General features: G+C 38.8%; 1 protein-coding gene across 2 annotated transcripts in view; it reads right to left on the reverse strand.

Annotated features, from left to right (window-relative positions):
• slc12a2 (solute carrier family 12 member 2) overlaps window positions 1-27,622 on the reverse strand; it is a 37,288-nt gene that overhangs the window by 1,609 nt on the left and 8,057 nt on the right. The window contains exons 2-23 of one of the 2 annotated variants that reach the window (XM_072658553.1): window positions 19,965-20,084; window positions 18,743-18,818; window positions 18,101-18,196; window positions 15,076-15,215; window positions 14,869-14,979; window positions 14,670-14,778; window positions 14,449-14,573; window positions 14,270-14,354; window positions 13,997-14,160; window positions 13,785-13,892; window positions 13,101-13,224; window positions 12,920-13,021; window positions 10,955-11,110; window positions 9,037-9,136; window positions 7,631-7,742; window positions 5,420-5,560; window positions 5,126-5,232; window positions 4,344-4,423; window positions 3,756-3,878; window positions 2,178-2,225; window positions 1,400-1,522; window positions 1,175-1,286 (exon numbers count right to left, since the gene is read on the reverse strand). In XM_072658553.1, coding sequence (XP_072514654.1) covers window positions 1,175-1,286; window positions 1,400-1,522; window positions 2,178-2,225; window positions 3,756-3,878; window positions 4,344-4,423; window positions 5,126-5,232; window positions 5,420-5,560; window positions 7,631-7,742; window positions 9,037-9,136; window positions 10,955-11,110; window positions 12,920-13,021; window positions 13,101-13,224; window positions 13,785-13,892; window positions 13,997-14,160; window positions 14,270-14,354; window positions 14,449-14,573; window positions 14,670-14,778; window positions 14,869-14,979; window positions 15,076-15,215; window positions 18,101-18,196; window positions 18,743-18,818; window positions 19,965-20,084 — 2,462 coding nt within the window. The remainder of the gene's footprint in view (window positions 1-1,174; window positions 1,287-1,399; window positions 1,523-2,177; window positions 2,226-3,755; window positions 3,879-4,343; window positions 4,424-5,125; window positions 5,233-5,419; window positions 5,561-7,630; window positions 7,743-9,036; window positions 9,137-10,954; window positions 11,111-12,919; window positions 13,022-13,100; window positions 13,225-13,784; window positions 13,893-13,996; window positions 14,161-14,269; window positions 14,355-14,448; window positions 14,574-14,669; window positions 14,779-14,868; window positions 14,980-15,075; window positions 15,216-18,100; window positions 18,197-18,742; window positions 18,819-19,964; window positions 20,085-27,622) is intronic. The other variant, XM_072658554.1, reaches the window with a different exon arrangement.

Raw genomic sequence — 27,622 nt, forward strand, 5'->3', positions numbered from 1 at the left:
CCATTTGTAAATTGAGCCTCGTTTATGCTATTCACTGCGATTTATTAAGCATTCACCACTGCCTTTGACAGAACAAAGAAAGCCATAACCCCATTCAACTGCATCTGATCATCCACTTAACAACATGAAATACCCTCAACAGACTGAGGCAGAAACCCTGGGTTTTATATACTGAGCAGAGTTCATTGAAACCCAGCGGCTTCAACGCTAGCTCCAGTGCACTCTGAAAAGACCATGCACTGGCACACTGCTAAATTTAGCAAACAAAGGAGCAGCAGGCAGCTGCAGAGGACAATGGGAAACATTTGTGTTGGACAATACCGCCATGTGGGTTCAGAGCACTCTCCGAAATACACACACAGCACACGATAGATAGAGACAGAGAGAGAAAAAGAGTACAACATGGTATCCCATGCATAAAGCGCTTTATGTAAAAAGAAACATGGTGCGCTAATAGGGCTCAGAGCGCAGGCTTAGCGCTGTAGGCCTGTGGCCCTGCACTGGCTAAGCTGTACTTCTGAAATCTGCAGCAACAAGTCCTGCATCAGATCATGCGCACAGCACTCATCGAGTCAGCTTTAAACCTTTCAGACTTGCTTACGTAGTTTCTGACAGTGTCCACTTTGTCCATTTTTCCAACATTTTGTCAGCAATAACTGCACAGTTTATAGAGCTACATAAATATTTATAAAAAGGCTCATTCCAACAAGCTTCAATTGTCAAAGATTTCTGGGGTAAGATGATATCACAACCAACTGAAGAAGCCTTTAGTAGTCACATGAATAGGTCATTAGAATAAGTCTATATAAATTATTATGAAAGTCAATGTCAGTTGTCATTAATGGCTTGTGAAGGTGTCATGTAGCCTAATAAACATTTTGCCCAACAGGAAAGTAGTGATGCAAAAGTGGTGCTGCAAGTCTATTGGTGATTACGAACAAATTTCATGTTTTGAGTCCAGTGTATGGCTTAAGCATGCAGTTGCACTATGCAGGATCCCCAATAGCTACATCATGCTAGCAGATCCATTACAAAGCTAAAGAAGCACATTTAAGACATCAAACATTTAAAAGCTGATCGGCTGTGCAGTGGAAATTGCATTTTTGACTGAGCCGTGACTTTAATAGTGATTCATCATACTAATTCAATCATAATTGCAATTCAAGATACTAACGCTCTGCGGTCATGGTCGATCCTGTTGATCTTGCCCCCAATGAAGACACGAATTTTGCAGTCCTTCCACTTCTTCTTGTTGGCGATTAGGTATGGAATGAGCAGAGTGAGGCCTGTTTCAGACAAAATGAACAAAGCTCAAACGATTGCAAAGCTCCCAATTATGAAGGGCATGCCACTAAACTGCTTGACGCAAGTAACATTTATGAAGTAGGAAGGAACGCACCGCCGTCATCGAACAGCCACCAGACATCCACTGTGCCTTTGCCTTGCTTCTTCTGAAATTGTTGACTGGCCTCCAACAGCTTCTGATCGGCCATGTTCAGAGGCATAGTCGGGCTGTTTTTATCTAAGAACACACACACACACACACAAACTTCAGAAAAGCACTTCATCTTCAGTAAGGAAGCTCTGCTGCAGAGTGGTGCGTAACCCCCCCTTTAAATAAAAAAAAAAAAAAAAAAGGATTTATCTTGAGGATCCAGTCACAGAGCAATAAAGTCCCTGAAGAGCACTTTGAATGTAAGCAAAGCCACTCACCTCCTAGCAAAAGAAATAAGCAACTCCTCACCAAATTAACATATATACTTCCATTTATCAGCCATTAGGAGTTGCACCACATTGCATTAGAAGCACTACTACTGCAAAGCATTTTATTTTATTTATTTTTTTATTTTTTAAATCAGAAGCAGAGTTAGCAACTAGACACAAAGGAGTCCAGGAGAGAAAGGAGAAAGAAAGGTCTGTTAACAGAGTGCACGCTTAGACAGACACACACACCCCAACTATGATGGAGCACCCCACAGGTAGGCCTGAAGCCACAGGAAGCCATGAGATTTAGAAGAAAGCAAGCAGAAAAACACACGAAAACTGATAAAAGAAGAGTTCTTCTTAAACGACAGTTTATTGCAGAGGGAATACCAATAGCTATAAAACGGTGGTGAGAAAGAGAGATAGAAAAAGAGAGAAGGGAAAAAAACAAAACAACAAGATGAACTGCCTGCCTTTTTTTAACAGGGGCTGTGTAGGAGCTTTGCCGTCATCCTCGTCATCTGGATGAAGTTCAAAAAAAAAAAAAAAGGAAAAAGGAGAGGGGAGAAAACAGAGGAGGGTTAATGCCCACTGCTGTCGTGATGGGAAACACATGCGTCAACAGTGAGGTACAATGAGTGGTCTGTTCTGTTAACATTGCATTAGAAGTGATTTCAAATGAAACGAACCGTTCTGTGCAGGGGAAAGCAAGGCATGCTCATCAAGTCTCTTGAGGGAACATGATCCTTCAGTTCAAAACACCATGCACTGATCTCACCCATACAACAGGGTGAGACGTCACAGCAGACAAATGCACCACATCAGCCCATACCTTCCCCTTCCAAAAGCCCCCAATAAAAAGGAATTTGTCAGAGTTCATGAAACATTATTTGAATTCCTTTACCGTAATTCAGCCATGTCAGGTTCATAAGTATGTGGACAATAACACCATTTTGCCTCTGTTCACCACCACAACCGACTTGAAATTAAGCAATCAAGGTGTTATTGAATGCAGACGTTCAGCTTTGATTTAAGGAGTTAAATAGGAATATTAAATTAACCAATTAGGAATTGCAGACAATTTTACACAGTCCCTCCATTTGCACAGGCTCAAAAATAATTGGACAAATCTAATCAATTGGTAATTTAGGAACATGCAATGTATTGGCCTTAAGAAGCTATTGGGTTTGCTTTTGCAATGTTTTGAGTGCATTCTATTCTATTTTACTGCTGAGCTTGTTAAAACAGTGGAACTAAAAAACCTAACCACAACTTTGTAGTAGACAGCAAACATGCTATAAGTTGGACGAATGTGAGCCTGTTTCTGAGGAAATAGTCCAGTCTTAGTGCTGCTGAGCTCAAAGAGGATTAAAGTTGATGACATTAATCTTCAATTTGTTCACCACACACGCCTCTCAAACCCCCCCCCCCACCTCATTTTGGTCTGTAATCAGGCCGTCGTCCACAGTTACAGGTGCCATTTAATAAAACTTGCTCTTGCTTCTTTCCACTCACAAGACCATCCTATGTGAGAGTCCACAGTTGTGGAAGAAGAGTCTTTGAGCTTACTTGAGTACAAGCACTATCGTGACGTGTCTTGTAAATACTCTGCTCTGTTCCCAGCCATACTGTTTTCCGTTTGTGGGAATAACGTCCCAGTTTGTTTGTCACCAATCTGTGGGGGGTAGACATCTCTGCAACTCTTCATAAGCACAAGCAAGGACATCTGGAATATGGGTTTTAGTGTGATGTGAAGTGTGTTAGTGAATAGCGGACAGGGTCCCAGTGGGATGCTCAAGATCACAGGGCCACATCACAACACTTCCTGTGTGAGTAGTTTAAGTCATGGTCTGTGGACAAATGTCATTATATATATATATATATATATATATATATATATATATATATATATATATTAAAAATAAAGTCCTGAGGGGGAAGATGTTTTTCCCTTTCAATCAACTTACAACTTCAGAACATTAAACATCAAAAATATTACAACACCCATTTTACAACAACTCATTTGCAGTGAACAAAAATAATGTGCTCACCTTTCTGGACAGCTGGACTGTTCTGAACACTTGTGGCTTTGGATGAGAGCTTTGAGGAATCGCCGTCTGAGTCTTTGCTCAAGTCGATAGACACCACAACATCCTTCATGCCTGAAGTATCATCTTTGGAGAAACAAAAATGATCAAGTTAGGCATGTTAAGCGTTTGTTTCTGTATAATGCACAGAAGCTAGGAGGCCATTTCAAAAGAAAATTAGGATCTGGAAATTGCCTGTTTAGGGCAAGCAAGTCCATTACAGGGACAATTTCATTTACCTAAACATAGCTGTCCCGTGCCTTTAAAATGTTAAACCCTTAATTCCATTTTAGGCCTGAATAACAAGCAGTTTACAAACTGCCTCCTTTTTTGAGCACAAGGTGTTCTCTGTTAGCTACCAGAGCATACTCAATGGACAATTGTAAGAATTAGCTTCAATAAAAATAGACGAGCAAATAACATGTTTATAGTGATGAGAGGGCAAAGCAAACATTGATCCATTAGCTGGAAAAGTCTTACATTTTTTGAGCAGCCTCGTTTAACTATGGCACTATAGCACTAATAGAATGCATGATAAACATTGCACTGTACCTTGACCTTGAATGTGGGAAATATCAAGCCCTTCTCTCAGTCGGAGAATGACAGCACCGTACTGAAAGTCAAAGGCATCGCTAAAACATACAAGCACACGAAAATAAACAACAGTAAGTATCTCGCAACAGGATGTTGGACATCAAAAGGATTGATCCGTGACATGTTTACATTAGAGCAGTACTTTCCCACCAGGTCCAAACGATTACTGTAAATACTTGGGCTGCACACCCAAACAAACAAGTTTGAGCACATGTTACATTGATGGAGAGGACAGGACTTGCACATGGCTCAAAAAGAGATCTACATCACTCTGTGAAACGTACATGAAAGCAAGCTGTTCTAGCGATTTAAGTAACTTGATTGTAAGGAGCATGCCTTATTTTTACAATTTCTATTTTATCATGTCGCTCTCAACAATGCAATGATAAATATTATACATGATTATGACTATTATGCATAATCTCAAAGAATTTGACTAGATTATGGAACCATTTTCTTAGTGGCTAAAAGCAAAAAGAAAATACTTTGCTTTAATATGGCTAACATAACATCCCTTATAATCCACACATACTGTTCCTGTAGAACATTTGACTAGGACATCTGACTACAGGAGCTTCATATTGCATTGATTACTACTAAAAGTTGTTTGTAAAAGCTATGTTTGTAATAGAAACACAAAAGGTTTGCAAGTTCTGAAATGTCAAGTATTTTTCTTTAATTGTTACGTTTTTCCTTTATATGGCACATGTGTATAACACAAAGCAGGGGACCGGACTCACTGTATCATATTGATGTAGGTTTCTGTCTCTTTCATATCACTGTTCCTCCAGTCGTTTTTAAAGCCAAGCACCAGCGTGTTGGGTTTCAGTCTCCCGAGGCCAGCAGCCTAACAAACAGAGTCATGTTAGCCCAGAGCTTAAACACCATGGAGCCAGACCAGATGTGCTCACCCAGGGTCATTAGCTTTTAAATGTTGATCAAAATATGCTTTAGAAATTAATCAGTTGATTCAGAAACAAAAATTGTGTTATTTATTATTTTTTCTTCATGATTAGCATTCAGCTCACACTCACCTGAAGTAGGTACTGGGTACCCTGGCGGAGGTCCTCAGCAACCACCGGTGTGTAAAATGCTTTAGAGTTGTTGTTGAGGAGCCAGCGCTGGTAGCGCACCAGGTCACTGTTTAGTTCCTTAAAGTTTGGCCTGCGAGAGCTCTGAGGACAACATGAAAAGCAGTGTTAAAAATGGTCGAGCACTGTTCTCTGCAGCTGAACAATTAATGGCCCATTTGCCTTTTAATGTTAATCACAGATGCAAACACATTCATATCCACAAAAGTACATTTATGATGTCTGATCACTGACTCTTTTATCATCCATAATGAAGGACTGGCCAAGAAAACCACATTACGCCAGGAAAATGCTCAGCTTCTCCAGTTTTGGGGTTAGTAATGGAACATGTGGTGAAAGCCAGCGGAAGGGTACTGTGCTCCTACGGGTCCAGTTGTGGGAACTTGATGGAACTTGGATGCAGACAATGTGCTTTTGATTACTGTGGTGTGCAGTGTCTGGCAAGGGAGTCGCTGTAAAGTGCTTTTCACGTCTAACCATTACATCAATGTCATCCCCAAAACTGGCATAATGGATTAGAAACTTTATTGCTCCAGGTAGAGCCATTTCAAAATACAGGTAATCTTGAAAACAAGAAGCTACTATGTTGGAAAATTGTAACGTACATATCTGCATAACGTAATACACCTTTCTACTGAAAATTGGCCTTTTGGTTTGGGAGGCAATTACTGGTCTGATAGTGTGAGGGCATGCATATGTTTAAAGACATGTAAAGTGAGCCAATGCACTTCTCAAACAGCTTCACTCACACACAGCCGATACGATCCCAGATTCTCCATCCATGTGCTGCAATGTGGTCTTTCGTAGCAACTAAGCTTGGACAACCTCTACAGAATATTGGCAAAATTCCTCTGAAACAGGGCTAGGCGGTACCCACTTTTTGTCTTACCATCTCAAAATATAACCTCAGTGTACAGTATTATGGGGGTGGAGAATAGCTCAAGTGGCTCAGGTTTTACATTTACGTGGCATCTGTACAATCTCACCCTGCATTATTTTAAATAATGCTCACTGGGTCACAGACTAAGTGAACATTGTACACAATTTTAAATCAATCTTTCTATAAAGTCAGTCTAACAATTCCAAATGTTAAACTGCTCTGATTTAGAAGTAAGAAGCTGGTTAGCCTTAGCTTAGTTAGGAGGATAATCTGCTTACTACATAACAAGACAGAAAACCCACTTCTAAACGGTATAATAACGACGATAATTACTTCGAAAGAGCGACTTCTTGGTTTAGGTGTAGCTAAGCTACCTAAGCAAAGGCTAGCTTAGCGAGTAGGCTACAGATCCCAAACCATGGGGAATAAGAAACTTTAAATTCAGATTTCTGTTCTTTTAGCAGAAGTGTTGACAATTAAAACTTGCGTCTAAAAGAGCGGCGTCAAGCAACTTGTGTCGGGAGTAACAGAAAGATCAAATGATACAGGTTCTGTCATGTTTGGACTTGCCATGTAGGCTTACTTTTGTTAGCTAGCAGGCTAAATACCACAGCACAGACCATGTTCCAGCTAACGGAGGATAATATCTCACACATTCAGAGGATAAAGTCTCATGTCCGAGACCTGTCCTAAATACACTTGAGGAAAGAGCTTATTTGGCCATGTACTAGAGAGACATGAAACATTTAATATTGAGGTGTCAATTTTGAAAACTGCCCACATTTTTATTACCATATTACCCTACTTTGAACCTAATGAAAAATTGTAGCACACATTAAAAGATTGCTACAAATATAAAGAGGTTTAGCCAGTGTTCTGAAAAGCTTGTCCAACCTCTCAACAGTTCCTCTCAACTGTGGGGTGAGCAAGGGTAGGTCATTTGGCAAAAGTGACTGCAGACTGGAAGGAGAGGAAGACTAAGCTGCATTTCCCACCCAAAAAGCAGGACAAGCTGTGCCCTTTTGGACTCCCACATTAGCCCAAAGCTAAAACACAATGGACCTACAGATGTTTGTGACATTATCAGGAACCAAAATCCCTGCAATATGATACAACCTTCTAGATGCACCACACAGGAGCCTTAAAACAAATCTTTAATGCTTATTTGTAAGGCAATTGAAACATACATAGTGGTTCTTTGCTTGCAAAATACTGAATGGATTTGTGGTCAACGGCGAAAAAAAAAACAAACAATAAAAAAAAACACAACTTACAATGCGCACATGGCCACAGACCATCAGGCCAACATTCTTAGTAAAGGCGTGGACCAGATTGAGGAGAGCTGGGCGAGAGTTTGGTGCCCCAGTCATCACCAAACACTGTGGCCTGTGTAAAAGAAACATTCAGGTAACTTCATTGGTGTGTGAGAGATTTTTAAAATGCAGCCTCCATTAAATCCTCATTTTATAGTGCTAAAATAAAAGGTATTTAAAAGGTATAAAGTACAAGCAACTAATAGTTTCCATGATGCCCAATTGGACAGGTCCATCTTGACATTAAAAGATCATCACTTTGGTCAGTAATAGAACATTATTAGTGCACTTCAAAGCAAATATGCTCAGAGAAAGGGATTACAGCTAGGCAAAGGGCTGTAACATTTGATTATCAAAGTATTAATCAGACACTCCCTAATCCCCCATGGGCTTATTTCCATGGGAACTCCAAGAGGCCACACTCTGGTTACAGTTCCCTCCATTTCAGCTCCTAGCTGAACATTGGTGGTAATGGGATTAGGCATTCTGCATCAAATACCCCACTAGTCTAAATAATCAAACATAATGGGCTTGAGTTCTTACTTTTGCAAAACCGGGCTATTTACACCTTCATGGACTAAAGTCATGTTAATGATTTTCCTATGTTGGCATTGCATATACAGTTGTTAATGCAGCCTTTGGCAGATATAACTGACTAACTGTCAAATTATTGTTTTATTGCCATTTTAATTAAATATTGAGCTTAATCTGTGTGTTATGCTCTCAGGATCAGGAATACCAAATTGAGTTGAATGCAGTTGAACACTGTCCCAGGTGCTTTATCTTATGCAACTCTATCATGAGGATGTTATGCTAGACAAAATATGCAGCCTAGGCTTGCAGAGTCAAAGTTGACTATAACAAAGCCATAAAGTCTTACACTTGTAGTTAAACCATATTAAATGCAAGAGAAAGAGTGCTACATGAGTGGATTTGCAAACCATGTTTGGCAATAAACATTTGTATATGCCCAAACAATCTACAGTACTCCATTTTTTTTAATTAGTAAAAAAAACCAGATTACCACATGAGAAAAGTTACAACATAACATTTCTGTTGATGTAGATAATGACTAGTATTTAATTACTGTCTTTCATTTTAAGAATACTTTGTTTTATACAGATAATTGAAAGTGGGGTGCAAGAGTACATATATTAAGGTTCAATATGATTTTTGAGGACAGGATTATATTAGAATAAACCGCAATAAAAGGCTGAGGGTCATATAAAAGTTAATTTTAAATTTTGACACATTGTTTTTAAAGTCAATTCTTTAGATTCTTTAGAGAAAGACTCTTTAGACATTCTTAAACATGATCCCTATAAATTCTATAACAAAAACAAAACAGACATGATTAGTCTCTATACCTAAAGGTTTTTACATGGTCAGCGACTCCACAGAGCTGTAGGCTGTGTGTCAGGGCCTGGTGGTAGGTTAAAGCCTGGGTGGATGAACCCCAGTTCACATCTGCAAACAGAGCATATGGAAGTTAGAACACTTTTGTGACAAAGACACCTGTTCTCTTATTGGAACACTTACATGGTGGTGGTTGAGTGTGTATGCACATTCATATAAATGACCTTTAAACTGCCCCTGACCACACGCATGGACAGCATTCGCACGTGTGCACACACAGCATGGAAGTTCTCAGCATCTGTGGCCCCAGCATGCCAGTGACCCAGAGGGTAGCGGACCCTCAGACGAGCACAGCATGGGACTCCATGTTGTCAGCAAACCACACACACAACCCCATCTCTTCCTTCACTATCAGTGCTCAATGGCACAGGCCAGCTCCACTGCAAACGTGGACACAACTCTGACATATTTAACTTTAGAGACAGCCTACACTGCAGCATTACCATAGAAACTTGGAGGGAAACACTACAAAATGTCATCACAGCTTACCTTTTAAATGTGATGGCAGAAAGACCTCCTCAGTTCTAAAGAGGCTTGTTTTATAAGGTTTACATTTACGATTTGTTTTTTGTCTAAAGTGTAGTCATTTTAGGATGATGGCGTCTTTTGAATTGCTTATTATTCATATTAAGCTACTCATGATCATCAGTAATATTACTTACTAACAACACCATGCCTACACAGACTCTTGAAAAAGTATTTTGCAAAACTACATTAAATTTTAAAGCTCATCATTTTAAGAAAACATTATCCATGGGAGCTTTGACTGCAACTACAACCAAAAATAGAACACCAACTCCACTGCAGTACATGGGGTGTGTGTGTGTGTGTGTGTGTGTGTGTGTGTGTGTGTGTGTGTGTGTGTGTGTGTGTGAGAGAGAGTGAGAGTGAGAGTGAGAGAGAGAGCGCAATGGTCCTGCATTGAGATGCAAATCCCTCCCCTTCACAAGGCCACAGCCATGCATCAGCAGAAAAAGGTGCTGGAAGTATCAATAACGAAGAAAAATCCAGCGCTTAAAGAAAACGGCTAATGGTGTCCATGATCATAATGACCATGAGCCAGTGACAAAATCAGAAAATGTCAAGAGACCTAGTCTTTGGGTTTATTCCATTTTCATTATGCATAACTGACCCAATTCAGCAGCAGGAAGGAATTTGAATTCAAAAGTGATTAAGGATGGAATGGATAGGGATAATTCTGCAGGGATATGGAATTATTACAGGTAAAATTTTGAGATACATAAAAACAAAGTACAGCACATGAGAATAAGACTATTATTTGCAAACAAACTACTGATAACTGGGTAATTTATTACATTGATTTGGGAACATCTGAGTTGCAGCTGCCCCTTACTTCCAAAGTAGATCGTTCATGAGCATTCTGGTTAAAACGTTATTCAAATAGGTAACATTTTTTCAGTTCAAAGATTCAAAAGTGTCAGTTCGGCTGATTAAAGAATAAATAATATTACTAATACTTTGGCGAATAGATTGTATTACAAATATGCAAGTGTATGTGTTTCTTTCAATCCAATCAAATCACAAGGTTAAAAGAGAAGTGTTCTGGGTCAACAGCTGCATCTTTGCATTATGAATATCTCTAGCCATAAAAATTTAGGGAGTAAGAAGGAACACTGAAGGAAGTGTATTTTGGGTCGACAATAAAAAAAAAAAAATTATACCCCTTATTTTTACTGAAGATGTAACAAAAAGAGTAAAGTAAAGGGTGTTACAAAACACTTTTATAAAGTCAATGGTTACAGCTTTAAAACCAAAACCAAAAATACTGTTTGGAAAGGTTATAAAAGGAATAAAAAATGAAAACCTCTGAAAATGTGTAGGAAAAACCAGGGCTAAAGTTAATCTTACCAGGCTTCTTGTAGCTGACATAAATGTAGAGAGACAGGACGATGACATTTGTCAAGAGGGCTGCCCACCAGTTGATAACGAACATGACCACGCAACAGAGCACAGCACCAGCAAGGGACACCCACATGTTGTAGTACTTGAAGCTGGGCCTCCATCCTGCCCAACACATGTAGTCATTACTAACAACATTGAAAAATGCAAATCTCTCATCTCAAATCAATGCCTATTTAAATTGTACACAAGATATACAACTTAAAATCCCCTGTGTGCTCCAGGACTGCATCAACAATCTATTAAAAGATTTACTGCCGATCCATTTTTTGTTTCCCTAAACAGTATACAGGTTAACTACTACAAATTATAACTACTATTATAATGTATTATTACCACATCATAGTGTACATTCACATTTTACACAATGAACAAAAACATTTAATCTAAACTTACAAACTGAGCTAGGCTTAATGTTTTCCCACTTGATCAAAATAATGTTTGCCTTCTCATAGTTCATGCTAAGGAGAATAGATTCTTGAGAAGATACAGTATTTCAGAAAGGGTAAGCATATTCAACATATTTTGGATATATTCTGGTGCTCCAAAACATTTTCAGCCAGTCCAATACATACTTTAAATGGGTCATTAGACTGAGATAGTTTAATGCAGTAGTTTACGTAAGCATGGATTTAAACTTGGATTAAAATGAGTTAGCGCCAGTTAGGATACATATGAGCGAGGTTACTGTAACTAGAGGGGAGTCTTAGACAACTAGTACTAGACTAATGGGATTTTAGTGAGAAAGTTATTGAACAGTCGAGCAGTTTACAGTGTAACGCTACAAGGGTTACATGACCTAAAGGGTACATATCGCTGAAAAAGGGCTTTGTATGGATCACAGCGCTAGTAAAAGTTCTTCTACAAATCAGAAAAACAAACAACAAAATGTACCCTTTACGTGCATGAAAATGTGTACATATGAATATTATGCACATCAGCACAATTATAGTGAAGATATCTACCTGGTAGTCTTCTAGAGCTTTGGTATTGAAGAAAGAACATACCTCTTTACACAAAGAATAAATGTGTACTTAAAACATGCTTGAAACATAAATCATAACATCAGTTTAATAACATGCAAAAACCTTGGCCAAGCTAAATGCCAGACATTTAAAATTACTAGATGGTCCTCCACCAATATTTGAATAAATAAAATCACTGATGTTAGGTTGTCTTTTCTGTTTTTTGACTCCTAATGTTAGATTAAAGGTAGTCTATGTACAGGAGCTTCATCCAATAATATCTAATAATATCTTTAAATATTACAGTCTGTTAAAAAAAAAAAAGGGTGCATATGGGTGCAACAATGCATCAAAAAAGTCATAATCAATACACAATGCAGAAATATGGGCATATGCAAATGCAAATATGATGCAATAAAAAATGTACAATAAAATTTAGTTCACAATATGAAATATCTGAAAATGATCATTTTACAAAGCGTTTAATTTTCATGTGTGTACATCATATACATTTTTCTATATAAATATGTAGAATGTGTGTACTTGGACAAATTGTGTGTTTATACTGTTTGGACAAAGTAAGAATAGTATTTATGTACCTTCAAAAAAAAAATCTAAATTTGTGTTTATTAACCAACACACTCTTAAATTACGAATAAGTACATGAAGCAAAACCTCCACATATGAGGTCTATTTGACAGATTTTGTTGTTTCCTCTAGGAAGAACCTTAAAATGCTATTTTAGATAATTAAACAAAAGTAACTATTTGATGCAGGTATACTGTATTTCATTTGTTTAAATGTTTATGGTCTGGTTATAACACCTTACAAACCAAATGACATACAATGTATCAACTAAAATTCCAACGTTTCGTCCTTAAAACAATCTGTGAATTAATAACTACTGGTGTTAAAGCTTTTAACAACAATTACAACAAGAGAGCCTTACCAGGAGAGTTGGCCAAAGAGGCATGGAACACCGAAAAATTTATCAAGGCATAGGAGGCCAGGAAGAAGTTGGAAATGATTGGAGCAATGGTGTTCAACTCAGCTGAAAAAGGAACACAGGTTTTAGACAACACACTTAAAATCCTGACAAATAGATAATGCAATGTAGTAAATGTCTGTACCAATGAGGATGAAGGCCAGGCCAATGCCAAAAGTGAGCAAATATCCACGCAGGGGTTCATTGTTCTTGCCGTACCCCCTAGCAAAACCGGCGATGCCAGGGTAAATATTGTCTTTGCATAAAGCCTGATAATATAGGACATAAAAGAATCGTTCTGTGACCAACTTGAAATATTAGCATGCTTTTAAATTTAATTTATATTAAATAACTAAACCACCTGTAGACAATAATCAAACGCTTTTGCTTTCCTCACAAGCACAGTGGCCTAAAAACTGTGCTCGTATTTGCATATGAACCACATATGATCCATTCCAATGTGAATTTCATTATAGCACTGAGGTAGCTCTAGTGAAGATAAATGTTCTTGTTACTGATCAAGAGAGTGTATTCTTAATATACTCAGTGCAGCTTTTCATACGATAGACCACACCTTCATCACAAACAGAGAATGAATGAAGAACAGCTCTATTGTGGTTCAAATCTTATTTAACTGAACATTATCAGTTCATAAAGGTTAAAGATGCATCTTCAAATTATACAAAAGTGAGATACAGAATTCCGAACAAATTGAATTGTCAAAAACAAATTATACACTGAATAGGTTTACATGACATTACTGGACAACTGATTAATGTAAAGACTTTTAAAGTACATGATGACAGCAGTAGTGAAGGACAATACTCACCTGAAACACTTTTGGGGCACTGACCAGTGAGGCAAGGGCTGAAGACAGTGTTGCGGAGAAAATCCCTGCAGTGATGAGGGGACCAAAACCTGATACAACACTCATAATCTTGGGGTGAAAAGAGAAAGATAATCTTAAATTGAAGTTTCAATAACTTACATACTCCTTCTACAGGGCATCTCCTAGTATAGCTTTCACTGTTCAAAACTTACTTGAAAATTGTTGTGGAGCCCATAATCACACTGCTCAACTCCAGCAGGCTTACAGGAGGAGAAGTCATAGCCAAACTTGCAGGCAGCACCGGTGCAGTTGACGAGATCAGTACTCAGTGTGCCATTGCGCTCAATACCTGTAGCATCTCTCACAATGCAAGCTCCTTTAAACAGAAAAGGGAAAAAAGGTAAAAACAACATTAATTGAAAATGACAACGCCAACAGATGGAAAAAACATGGACACCGTACAACAAAGCATTAATGCAGTTTACCTGCAGAGACAGCAACACCCATGTAGACTAGGCCTGTGATAAGAATTGCCAAAAGGGTTCCTTTTGGGATTGCCATTTGAGGATCCTAAAACATAAACAAACAAATTAATGAATACTAAAAAGATGTAAATACCTGTTCTTCGTTTACACTTTGTACCTATTTTTCCCCCACAACTCACCGCAAGATCTCCCGAGATGTTGGCACCAGCAAGAATGCCAGTGGCTGCAGGAAAGAAGATGGAGAAGACGGAAAAGAAGGTTTCTCCCCGAAAGTCCGGACCTAAATTTTCCATCATGATGCCAGCTGAAGAAATGACAAACATTATGGCAAAAGGCATTAGGAAAATAGAACATTAATTTTATGATAAAATGGTATTTGTATTTAAAATGTAATTCATACCATCATAGCCAAAAAATCCATATTTTTCCTTTGAATCAAGGGGAATGAATGTGCCAATGAAGTAGTTGAAGATGGCACTGACCAAGATAACCAAAAGAAAGATCTGGGCCTGTGATGATAAACATTTTTCATGTGTCATTTCTGGGGCATGTGTGGTCACTACACAAACAAAAATACTAATCGCAGTCAAGTTTCTCACCTTTGCCTCCCACTCCATGCCTGCCACAGAGATCCCAAGTAGGATAAGGACAGTGATTGTTCCAATGATTCTGACATCATTAACTGAATCTAACATGACAAGCTCAGCACCCTAATACAAAAAGCAAGAAAATCTATTAAGTGAGTTGCTGTGGAGTACATGGCTACTATTCTGGTATTCTGGAACAACCGGAATAATTTTTCTTACATGAAGAAGTTCAACGACAGTCTCAGCAAAGCCAACAACGTACATGGCCACTGCAACTGCATTGGCAAAGGCGAAGATAAGACCAATAGAACCGCCAAATTCCGGACCTAAACTTCGAGATATTAAATAATACGCCCCTCCTGAGAACAAGAAAATAAAAAAAAAGTGTAATTATACAGGGGAAAAAACTAAAACAAGTAAAAGTATAAAAAAAATTACATGTTTTCCAGATAACACTTTCAGGCCACTTTTTTTACATTAGTTTGGGGTAAAGTCTGGCCTTAAAACTGTTTTGGTACAAGCTAACTTTAGACAACTTGGACAACTATTTATGAAATGAAAACATCATAGTGGCTTGGCACAGACTTGGTAAATAGATTTGGACTATATATGGTCCAATGGGGGAGACGTGAGAAATTACTGGAATACCATAAAAGATTAGCCACTGTGGGATTAACAGCTCTGTGCAACTGTGATTGAAGGCATTATTATAAGCCGTACACATGGCATGTGATCACAATCAACTTTGTATGCAGTTTGATGACACATTCTCTCAAACTATGTGTCTAAAAGGAAATTTACACACAAACACATACATATATAATAAGAATAAAAAACAGTAAGCTATTTTGTCAGTCAGCTTAGGTAAGGGATTTCCATCTCAGCTTGCAACAGAAACGGATCCTGTGCATTCAAGACCTTACACACATTAAGTTAGAAGAATATGAACCCCCTGGAGTAATCTCAGAAAATATAAATATACACACTAAGCTATTATTACGGTCCCATGCTGAAGGAAAACGTTGACCAAAAAAAAATTGTTTTCCTTTTTCATCAGGTCCTGGGACCTGTAGGGAGAGTCCAATATCCATTTCAGAGTTATACAGCAACTGTGTACTTCAGTCACTTGAGACAAAAGTGGTGGGATTTGGTAACACACTATTGAATTTTCCCACATGCCGTGACAATTGAGAACAATGTGCAGAGTGCTTTTCTATTTCTCAAAGTGAACAACAGTGCAGTTCATTGTGGTCTCCTCAGATAAGACACTCTTCAGGTAAGGAGAGCCAAGGTGGAAATAATTATAGCTGCGGTGGCCTGCAGAGTATTCCAGACGAGCTGTGTGAAGGACGAAATCTGAGCAGATTGTAGCTAAAGAACAAATTTACTCCAAAGGGCCTACGACTTGACAAAGAAAGACAGCTCTCCTAATGAGCACATCATTTAACACTGTGCTTTATTTGTCATTGTGCTGGGCATGAACACAGAAATTAAAGCATCAAATGACATTGATGTGTGTACAGACTACAGATCCTTATATATTATCTAAATACAGGATACAAACTTAAACCGTTACAGCATGGCGCAGTAAACAGGTATACTCTCTACTCTCTATCTTCTTATCATCAACAGATTCATCTGTGTCTGTTTCTATAAGAAAAAGAAAAAGGTGGGGGAAAAAATATTATAGTTGATTGTTCAATGGTGAAACATATGCGTATCGTTTTAGTGATAAACGGACATTAGTGTATTCAGTGTGTTAGAGGACTCCATGCCCTTTTGATGACCTCAACATTAGAACAGTAGTGTTGACTAGCGTTAACCTGATATGCTCACGTTTCAATGTGCATGGCTTAAGCAGTACATCCTATTACCCTTCTAAAGTCACTAAACACAATCACTTCACGTTTCCTTATCAAAATAAATCCTGTTACACCATATAGTGATCTACAGAGACATCAGCTACAAGGATAGAATCTTATTACGTCTGCACATGACCTTAGTAGTCAGCCCACGTGATTCATGCAATATCCCTACCAACCTTGGAGAATAAAATATGGAGGTGTTGACATATCAGAGTGTGGTAGTGGTTATGAAGCAGGTGCAATAATTAAACTTGGATTACATAAGAGATTACATAAAACAGCAGAAAATGAGTTCTAAACAGGGGATGTAAATTAGCAATAGGAATAATTAAAATATTATATGAAAGCCAGTGAACTCTTATTTTACAGTGATAAGCACTTAGAAAATAATGAATGGTTAGCAAGAGTGTAAAATACACAAATTTCCAGCCAATGCACAGCAAACACAATGTTCCTTTAAATGTGAGAGTTTGTAAACATGTGGCCAAAAGACTGCTGTGCAACTGATTCTACTAGAATGAAGAGGCACTCATGAGTTAATATGTTTATAGTAATATCACTATAAACATATTACTATTATATAATTTCTTTAGTAGTTTACATTTACAGCATTTAGCAGACACTCTTATCCAGAGCAACTTACAAAAGTGCTTTGCTATTTACCCAAGAAAAACCTTAGCTAGTTAGAATAGACTAATAGTATATCCAAGTCCAAGTATTCTCGGAAGAGGTGGGTCTTCAGTCTGTGTTTGAAAACAGCCAGCGACTCGACCGTTCGGACACCCAGGGGAAGCTTGTCCCACCACTTCGGAGCCAGGACAGAAAAAAACCTGGACGCTTGTCCTCCGCAAATTTTGAGGGATGGCGGGTCGAGCCGAGCCGTACTTGAAGCTCGAAGGGCTCTAGGTGCGGATCGGCTCTTAACCATTGCCATCAGATACGGAGGGGCTGGTCCGTTCTTGGCTTTGTAGGCCAGCGTCAGGGTTTTGAATCTGGTGCGGGCAGCTACAGGAAGCCAGTGAAGAGAACGCAGCAGTGGAGTGACATGGCTGAATTTAGGAACATTGAAGACGACCTGTGCCGCATACAATGTGTGTTGGAATGCAACAACACACAGAACAGTTTTTGTGTAGCTTGAAGTGGTGCAGAGTTTGCGTTTGCATACTTGTGTTGAGTATGTTTCTACTCAACCAAGCAGAAAAGAAGAACTGAATAACCAGCCTATAACTCAAACGCATAACACAGCTTGACGGCAGATTGTCTTACAGACACCATAGATCCCCAGGATACATAAGGTCACTTTCAAAATTGCTTGCATCATACTAACTGAAATCTCAGGGTACCACAGCGTCATGCAGTGTGCTTTTGAGTTTACATACCTCCTCGTACAAAGCCATTGGTTGCTATCGCTGAGGTTGAGCAGCCAGTGATGGTGGTCACAACAGTTGCCATGGCAACAATAATACAGGAATACACTGAAAACAGACACCACATACACATGAGAAAAAATGGCCACCAGCTAAAATAATAACATACCATTTCCCGAAAAAAAAAATATATATATATATACTTCAAACATGAGACAGGCAGTAAAGTTAGCTGATAATCTAGAGTTCATCTTTGTGGGTTTCTAACTAGTAGACAAAAGGCCCTAATGCTGCTTTTCTAACTATATTGACTGGTTCAAGACAATACATATGATCATCTCCCTAATGTTACAAAGTACTGTAACAAAAGGAATTTCACCAATGCCTTCTAGTAGGATACGTTCAACATTTCATCAGCTACCCTTCAAAGAAATGTAGCAGTTAGAAGAATTCACACTTCTTTTCTGGGTCAATAGTTGTAATGGTACTAGAAGATGAGCTTGTGCCTGACAGTTAACTGCAGGTGGCACCTCGCAGTAACATTTAGCACCAAGATGGTGGATGGCGGTGGGGTGATGGAAGGCCGTGGAGGTTGTGTGAATTAAGGTGCTTAATTCACATGAACTGCCAAAAGTACTCCAGAGTCAAACCTACCAACTCCAGCCTGGCCCACGATCCATGTCATGCGGATGAAGAGCATCACACCCCAAATGTTCAACATGCAGCGGACCTGTACAGAGGAAGGTTGGCAGTTAGGCTTTATGCAGACTGGCGGGAAATGTATCCAACCAAAGCTCTTTTCCCAAACCTGGCCTTGGACTACAGATTTCATGTACTGGAAGTCCAAGGTTAAGGGCAGGACGTAACTATCTGTAATCTACACTCAGTGTGCAAACTTTTGCATGACCTCCAACTAAAACATAGACCCGAAAAGCACAGACTAAATTCCTGCCATGGTTTGAAAAACACTTTGGGTGACATTGAAATGCAAGATATAACTGAACGGTTTGATGTCATTCATTTAGAAATCTGTGTGTTTGAATATATTGACATCAATACTAGTGGCATGACAAATTCTTAAGTGTCTCAGTTTTTCCTTTGCCTAAAACAGGTATCTGGTTTTTGTTTGTCCAAATGTTAAAGTGTGAGAGTAGGTGGAAATGGGGACAACGTTAAGAACAAGAGGAAGTATGGCTTGCAGATGTCATAATAAAGAAAGAGTGACAAGAACCAGATATCATACTGTGACTGCTAGAGCGCTGAAGACATGATGCAAATCATCCATCACTTAGAAAGGTCAATCTTTAGCTAAAATCATAGTCTGCTTACTCTCAGACAATACTTTTTAGGTAGGAGTTCATCAAGATGTTCTCCACAGGCAGCAGCCTGCTGAAAGTAGCAGCATGTCAAATACTACACCACAGAACTGTAACATCAGCTCTCTACTACAAGCAGGGTGGAACAAGTGGGCCTAATGAGCAGTGTAATTCCCACCAGGGGCAAAAATCCTGAGTACAGTGTGACTCGGACTCATTCATATCCCTCACTCTGTTTGGATGACACACTTCCACTGTCCATTATTCAGCTAATTGCAGGTGAGAGAGAGAAAAACAGAAAGAGAAAAGGAAAAAAGGATGAAAGAAAAAGAGCGAAAAAGAACGAGAGCGCAAGAGAGAGAGAGAGAGATCACCTACTCAAACACACAGATCGAGGAATGTGTACAAAGTGTGAGGAATAATGACTTAAATATTTATTCTTATTCTTCTTATTATTATCATCAATAATAATAATAATAATAATACATAATAATAATAATAATAATAATAATAAATAGTTCTCCCATGCGTTGCCCTTTTCTAAATACACAGACACTTACCAGCACCCCTTTGACCCATCCAAACTTCACAACTCCTTTGGGTTCAGCTGCCTCTTTAGCTGCAGCCTCCTCGGCAGGGGTCAGCTCCTCACCATTGGCAAATCCATCTTCAAAAGGCTCCTTCAAAAACAGATAGGTAATACTATTAATATAGCATAAACTGAAGAGCTTTTCAAGTACCAATCATATAACTACATGCATACGTTTAAGAAAATGTCTTGGAAAATGGGAACAGTGAGGATTTTAATTTTATATTGAAAAAAGTTGTGGCATGACGTGTTTAGTTAAATTGTCTTATGTGACACTGCACATCCTGCGATGTGACTATTGTACACTCACTCATACATTGCAATGTTGATGCTGAAATGATACATTATGCAGTAAAATCAGTAATTTACAGTATTTTACATTTATTTATTTATGTTACAACTTAAATGAGACATTCTGAACAGACTGAAAACTTTGTTTAATATCTCATTGCTATTTTATAGGGTGTAGTCACACTAAGATAAAAAAAAAAAAGTAAGCCCAGGCCCAGGCTGAATAAGCTATAGCCATTTCTACAACATGTGTGCCTTGGCTTCCTCCTCTGGACACAAGTACAACCCTTGGTTTGACAGCACTGATGTCAAAGAATTACGGCTTCTAAATTTTTCACATCAGAGCTTTAGGAGAGATGTGTGTAATTGAGGTCTAGTTTCAGTGTGATTAATTTCAGTACAGTACAGTCCCCACAGTGGGCAAGCTTGGTTTTACCAGCCTCAGGTCTGACTCATATAGACCCCGCCACCCCCCACCCCCACCGCGCCATCCCTCCCTCTTTCTTTGTCAAATTCACTCAAATAGACACAGGCATGGTTATCCGCCCTTGTATCTGTACAGGGTCAAACACAGGAAGACTCCCTTCTGTGTAGGGACAATGCTCTGACGTAGGCAACGGCGTCTCAAGTCTCTCTGGACCACAGCCGTGGGTATGCAAGAGTTTATGGCCCAGGAACCAACCTAAAGTTGTCCCTCCTACCAACACCACAAAGGGGAAGTGAGTCTTACAACCAGACACTACAAATTTTTGCTTGTTCCTCAGTATTACAAGCCCTTAAAGTAAAAGTGCAAAAAACACAACATCCTGAACTCACCAGGTTTATGCGTGAGCGGAGTCTGCCCTACACATCCAGCTGCTAACAGAACATGCAGACCTACATCTTAGTGATTAACAGTGAGCCATGTGGAAAAAGCGGATGACCGTTCAATGCAAAAGTGCAACAATGAGCTTGGGGGTGTATTGACATTTTTGCAGAGGTTCAATGCCAGTGTGTGGTGCAGAGGGCACATGCTGTGAGATACTGCTGCAGCTTTGTTCCACAGAGATTAAGATAACAATCATTCTAAAATTACACTCATCTTATCTTAACAGCAAGTCTTTTCCCTCCACACCAACTCATTAATTAGGGACTGGCATACCAACTAGAAGCAATCTTCTGTGGAGTACCTATACCACTACTGAGTGATGACACAAGGCATTTATTGAACATATAAATGACCTTGGGAGGCATTGATTGGCCCCAGAATTCTCGGTTGTGCTGCATTCCTAATGAAAGGTTTATAATGGACTTTAATTAAATGACATTAAGTTTTTCATCATCAATAAAATGAGCTCACATTTTTAACCAAATCGCTTATTTTTCATTACAAGAGACTCTGACTTTTTAGTAAAAATGTTTTTCCTCAGCAATCTTTAAATACCAAGTCAGATTGGATTAACACAAAATACATCCATAAACAACAAATTCATCTTTTGATGACACTTGTTTACAAATTGACTTCAGGGACTGAAAGGAATTTTGATTAAAATAATATTTTAGTGGTAGACCGAACTGAACACACAGCAGGATGTCGGTCTTTAACAATTATTTTTTCATATTGATCTCACTCCAAGCTATGTTCAATTCAATTGACCTCACATAGCCAACCAAACATCAATGAAAAACGTGTTTCTCTTTAACCCAAATGCCTCAGGTTATTCATTTTTATGTTGTGCAAACGGAGCAATTAGTCTTGCATGATATGTATTGTAATCATGTGCATGCTCATGTTTGTGACAAAAAGGCAACAGGACAAATGCAACCCACTAGGAAAGTTATTAACCATGTCAAATATGGTCTGGGACAAAATCAACAGCTTACATTTTTTTTTTTAAATTAAACATTGCTGGGCTAGAGGTGGACTTGGTTAAATCACAAACAGGCCTGCATAGTATATAAACCCTTGATTCAAAGCTCTAATCCAAAAACATAGATTCTATCCAGTTTTTCCACAATTTACATCCGTTTTCAGTGCAGCTATACAACCAGCAGCAACAGGGACTGGCCGAAGTGGGGTAGGAGTAGTTAAGATCAAGTACTTTCTTAAGCCATAATAACAACATTTAAAAAGCACACAGACTGTTAAATGCCATACTTGTGTTGCTCTCACAGAGTGCTCTCACATGCTTGGCGAAATAAAGAGATGGAGTCTGATTCACAGTAAAATGACATTAGTAGCATACTGCAATAAAACCACCATCTACTTTGCAAAACACTCTTAAAAAAAGAGAGTACAGGTAAAAGACCAGTCTGTTGTTAAGGTGTGGTGTGGAGACAATAGCCATATGAATTATAAAACAGCACGGCACCTAGGGCATGAATTCCAGCATGTGACTGGGCACTGGGGTGCAGCATCACCTGAGCCATCTGTCAACATGAGCTGCAAGTCTGCGTTCACAATGCCATCAACAGTAACATCAGGGTCTAGCTATAGCAAGTACACCAAGCTATTGAGAGGGAGCGAAGCAGGAAATGAAAAAGAGACGCTTTGTTCTGGCTTTGGAGCTTGTCAGCACCCCACCATGGAGCCAATGAGGCCCAGCTAGGGACCAGGTGAGAGGAAAAAGCACCAGCAGGAGAACAGGACTATGACTATGTCTATATGAGTCAGACCTGAGGCTGGTTAAACCAAGTTTGCCCACTGTGGGGACTGTACTGTACTGAAATTAATCACACTGAAACTAGACCTCAATTACACACATCTCTTCTAACTAACCTGTGTTAATTACCAATCACGGCAATAAAAAAAATATGCGCCATTAAATGTAGAAAAAGGCCACAGACATAAAGACAAAAACTGGTCATGGACGAGGATCAAAAGGAGGAAACTGCTTTTGTTCGCCACCATTAGGTCAGAACATAAACAATACATGATCTCTTAGTATGGGGTAAAGCTCAATGATTCAGGATATGACTCATGCTCCTCCCCATCCAACTTTCTTCCATTTGTGAGTCAGAGGTCCCGAGGAAGCCCAATATGATGAGTTCTCCACCAGCCAAGCAGCTTTAACATCATCACCTAGCAGAATGGGACACTCGCTGATAACGAGGCTTCACAGTGAAGAGCCACTTTTATTCCCACATGGAGTACAAAAACGAGGAGAAGCACTCTGCATAAGACTGGAGATGGCAAAGGAGGTCACAGAAAACAATCACCACAATAGCCTATTACAGTGTAGATGACATCAGAGTGATCCACCGCCACAAAATGTTTTTGCAACGTTCCCACAAGACTGTCTGTTCCATCAATCCCCAATATCTCCACCACAAATTAGTTAGTATCAGACACCATCATTCAAAAACTTTCAATACTTCTACTTTGAGATGGACTGGTCTGTGTCTTTGGAGCAGATACTGATTGCAGATCATTTTTCAGTACAATCAGTTAATATTTACATTTACATTTAAGGCATTTAGCAGGCACTTATCCAAAACGATTTACAAAAGTACTTTGCTATTTACCCAAGGATAACCTCAGCTAGTTTGAATAGGCTAAAAATTCAAAGATGCCTCTATGTTTTGACTTTACTAAACACAAGTCAATAAGATGACCACTCTACTATTCGCCCAAGTATTCTCGGAAGAGTTGGGTCTTCAGTCTGCGTTTAAAGACAGCAAGCGACTTGGAATGTTTGTTACACAACTTTGGTGCCAGGACAGAAAAAAGCCTGCAAGGACACTGGTCTTCCATGGATTTTGAGGGACGGCGGGTCAAGCAGAGCCGTACTTGAAGGGCTTCTTATGGGTAATGGTCATTAATAAATGGTATAGCCAAGCAAGAAAAGTACTACCAAGATGTTCACACATTATAAGAAAAGAGTCTAGCATGCACAGCCAAAAGACTAAAATAAACACGTTCCACACTTCATGTGGCACCATGACTGGCAGAGTATGGGGAGATCACAGTAATCTGCATTTCTGGCAGAAGCATCTTGAACAGCTGTGAAAGGGACAGTGATGAAAAAGGGCTCGTCCTTTATGCCATGTCAATTTTGCTCTTACGTAATAAATCTGTAGAGATGCCAACACTTGCATAATTCCAAGAGGTTTACAATAATGAACAGAACCTTAAAGCATCAACATAGGCAACCTGCAACACACCATATGATCTCTTCAAGTAATTACCATGTTCTCTACAAGTTAAATTAGATGTTTAAGTACCTTTAAAAACACAAATTGGTGAAAAAGAAAGACCCAAAGACTATTTGAAAAGTAAAGATCAAGATAAGTTAAACAACTGGTTTAAGTTGTATTGAGCACATTCACATTCCTCCTCACTTTATACATATTACATTCTACATTACATTATTCTAAAACTCCACCTATGTTTTGAATGTTTGCATGTACAGTAGGCTACCATTGACTGATGAGGGTGGTCATGTCCATAGATTAAACGGGTGAACGAAACTACACTGCATTTTAGTGCAATTGGTTCTCTTAATAAACAATATTTAGAGGGTCTAAATAACACTTGCGTTTTAATACTCAAGAATACAGTATTACAATGTGCCATGTAATGGAGTGGTATAAACTCTGCAATGGTTAAGGTCGGTTTCACCCAAGCAGGAGAGTATAATTACAAACTCAAAACATCTTAACTCAAATACAGTAAAGTAGTTCTCAGAAACACTTTAGTGTGCACAGCCTGATCATTATCTTAATATTGACGATGTGAGTAATCACATTTTTTTGGAGATTAATTACCCAGTTTTTGGAAATGCAAATGAGGAATTCCCCCATCTTTGATCTCAATGTTGCCTTTATACAAGTACTTGCAAAATGCTGCCCTACATTACACTGATTGAGTCTGAACAGTTATTTTTTCTTTCTCTCAGTCAGTTCTCATTTCAGTGTGCTACTCAGTTTCTGCTTTTTAGCATTTGCACACAAAATAGGAAGGAGTAAAAGACACTGAACATCATGCATCCCAGTTTACTAAAATGCTTGTGGCTAACGACTGCCAGTCAGTTTTTGGTCACTTCTTTTCTGCATTTACAAGGCAGAACACTTGTAAAAACAGGTGTGAAAAGGAAAACATAAACCAATAGCCAAAAAGCCATAAAAGCTCTTCTTTCACAAGACTGTTTCCACTATTGTGCTACATTGAAAACGTAATGAATTGTTACGGCTCTCTTACAGCCGACAACTCCATCTGCAGACGTTTCCCAATTGCGAAAGGCTATATAACACAGTTTCTACTGACCACAGGGCTGTGTCTTGTTGTAAATAAGGCTCATTAGAAAACAGATGGGCAAAAAGAAGACCAGGGTTTCTTGAATGGTGTATGATTTTGGTGATTTTCAATTTAATATTTCAGAATTCTGCGATCATCCACTTAAGCTGTGTTTTGTGGTCTTCTGCCTTTTTGGCATTGAGCTTGACAGTGCATTTATTCTCAAGAAAGTACCAAATGGAAATGGAGGGATTGCAAATAGCTGAAATTCCTGAATGGTTAATGCAATAATTATTAAACACCATGAACTAAAGTTAAATATATTCAATCATGCTTAATTTCAAACCCAAAGTATCCAAAAATGTTTTTACATGTTGTGAATTAATGCCTTTAAGTCCAGGTTTATGCTTTTTACCAATATAGGAACATGAAGAACAGACTGCTGTGAACATGTCAGAAGATATTTTCTACTTGAGGAAAGTCCCCAATTAACAATTTTAAGCACATTCAGCAAAGCAAAGCAGAAGTTCAAGAACTTCACACATGCATGGTTTAGTGACTTTTTAAGCATTACTACAAATGTAATCATTACAAAGAGTTCTGATTGTGAAAATGTGAATCCTATAAACAGGTAATGTAAACTCCGAAGCAAAGGTCCCATTAGACATCTGTTCCCCACATGATTTGGACTACTGTTATGGAATAAAACACTGCATCCCAGACACTTTCCAATTTGGCTCCTCTGTAGAGGCAGCTTTGTTGCCATGCAGGGTTCAGTTATATATCTGCCCCCCAACAGGGAGGCAGCCAGTACAATTTTCTAAGCAGGAAATGAAGTGCTCAACAACTACCAGCAGAAGAAGCTGGTAAACAGCCAACTATGAAGTTCACCTTGAGGAGAGGTAGAGGTGGAAATCTCTCCTCTCCTCCACTCAAAGACTCCTTTGTTTAGAAAATGCAATTAGTATTCTGCATTTCGCAAGCATTTGGTGCTTTTCAAAAGTGCACTTTGTTCACGATAACCTGATACAAGAACAAGCCCAGGTCTTGGAAGTCAGATGACTTCATCTGTAGTCCTCAATTATGTTATGTTAGTGAAACCGAAGGCTTCATACATTTGCCATTTTTACACAAAATGGCATACATTCTTACGAACATCATAAAGTAGTTGGCATAGTACCAGGTCTCAGTGAAGTTCCAACCATGGAGAACATGACTGAAGAGTACCCAGAGGAGTGAGCCTACTTCCTGTGCATGTTTATTTTTATACCACATTTGCTGAAACGGCAATAAAAAAAAGGACACATCTGTTACAAACTTGTTAGTACAAAATTAAAGAATAAACACTTTTCTAGACATACAATGTGGTTTTCATGCAATTTAACAAAGCTCTAATTTCCAACCCTTTGAGATCTATCCCTATCACACAACCACCTGGAGGATGGAGCCTGAACAAGCTTCTCCCAAGGCCTATGACTACGTTCACACAACAAGTAAAGTGCCTCAAATCTGATTTTCTCACCAAATCACCAGGTTTTGAAGCAACTGCTCCCAAATAATATATAGAAAACATAAACTCTTCTTAAAACAAAAATTCAACAGTCACAGTTCTGTGAAATGAACTTTTGCGAATGTGGTTCAGTCAGTATAACTGGGAAAATTAGTCTCAGTTTGTGATATCCTGAACCACAAATCCACAGCAGTAAACCAGCTGTTAAATGACTCTCATATGTAGGAACATAACACAAACATTGAAACCATCACCTAACCTCTTGGTCCTCACCCAAAGCCACTAGTACAATCCAGCACTACTGAATCAAGACAGCATGCATCAATCCAACCAAAGAGGTCCTGTAAAACAAAAGGGCTGCAGCCAGACACACAACCAGACAATCTGTTAGAGATGTGTTTATGTTTAGAATAGATCATTGTTAAAACCCAGTCACCTGATATAGTGTGAAAGCCTATGGCCATGCAGCAGGGAGAAACGTGTCCAGACGAGCCAACAAATATAATTAAACTATTCCAGGCAATTCTATACATTTAGCCAATTCTACAATATTCAATATTCTGTCAAAAAAAAGGAAAAACCAATATACATTTAAAAAAAAAGAAAAAAAAAA

The sequence above is a fragment of the Salminus brasiliensis genome, chromosome 16 (assembly GCF_030463535.1).
Source record: "Salminus brasiliensis chromosome 16, fSalBra1.hap2, whole genome shotgun sequence".
In the NCBI taxonomy this organism is placed as follows: Eukaryota; Metazoa; Chordata; class Actinopteri; order Characiformes; family Bryconidae; genus Salminus; species Salminus brasiliensis.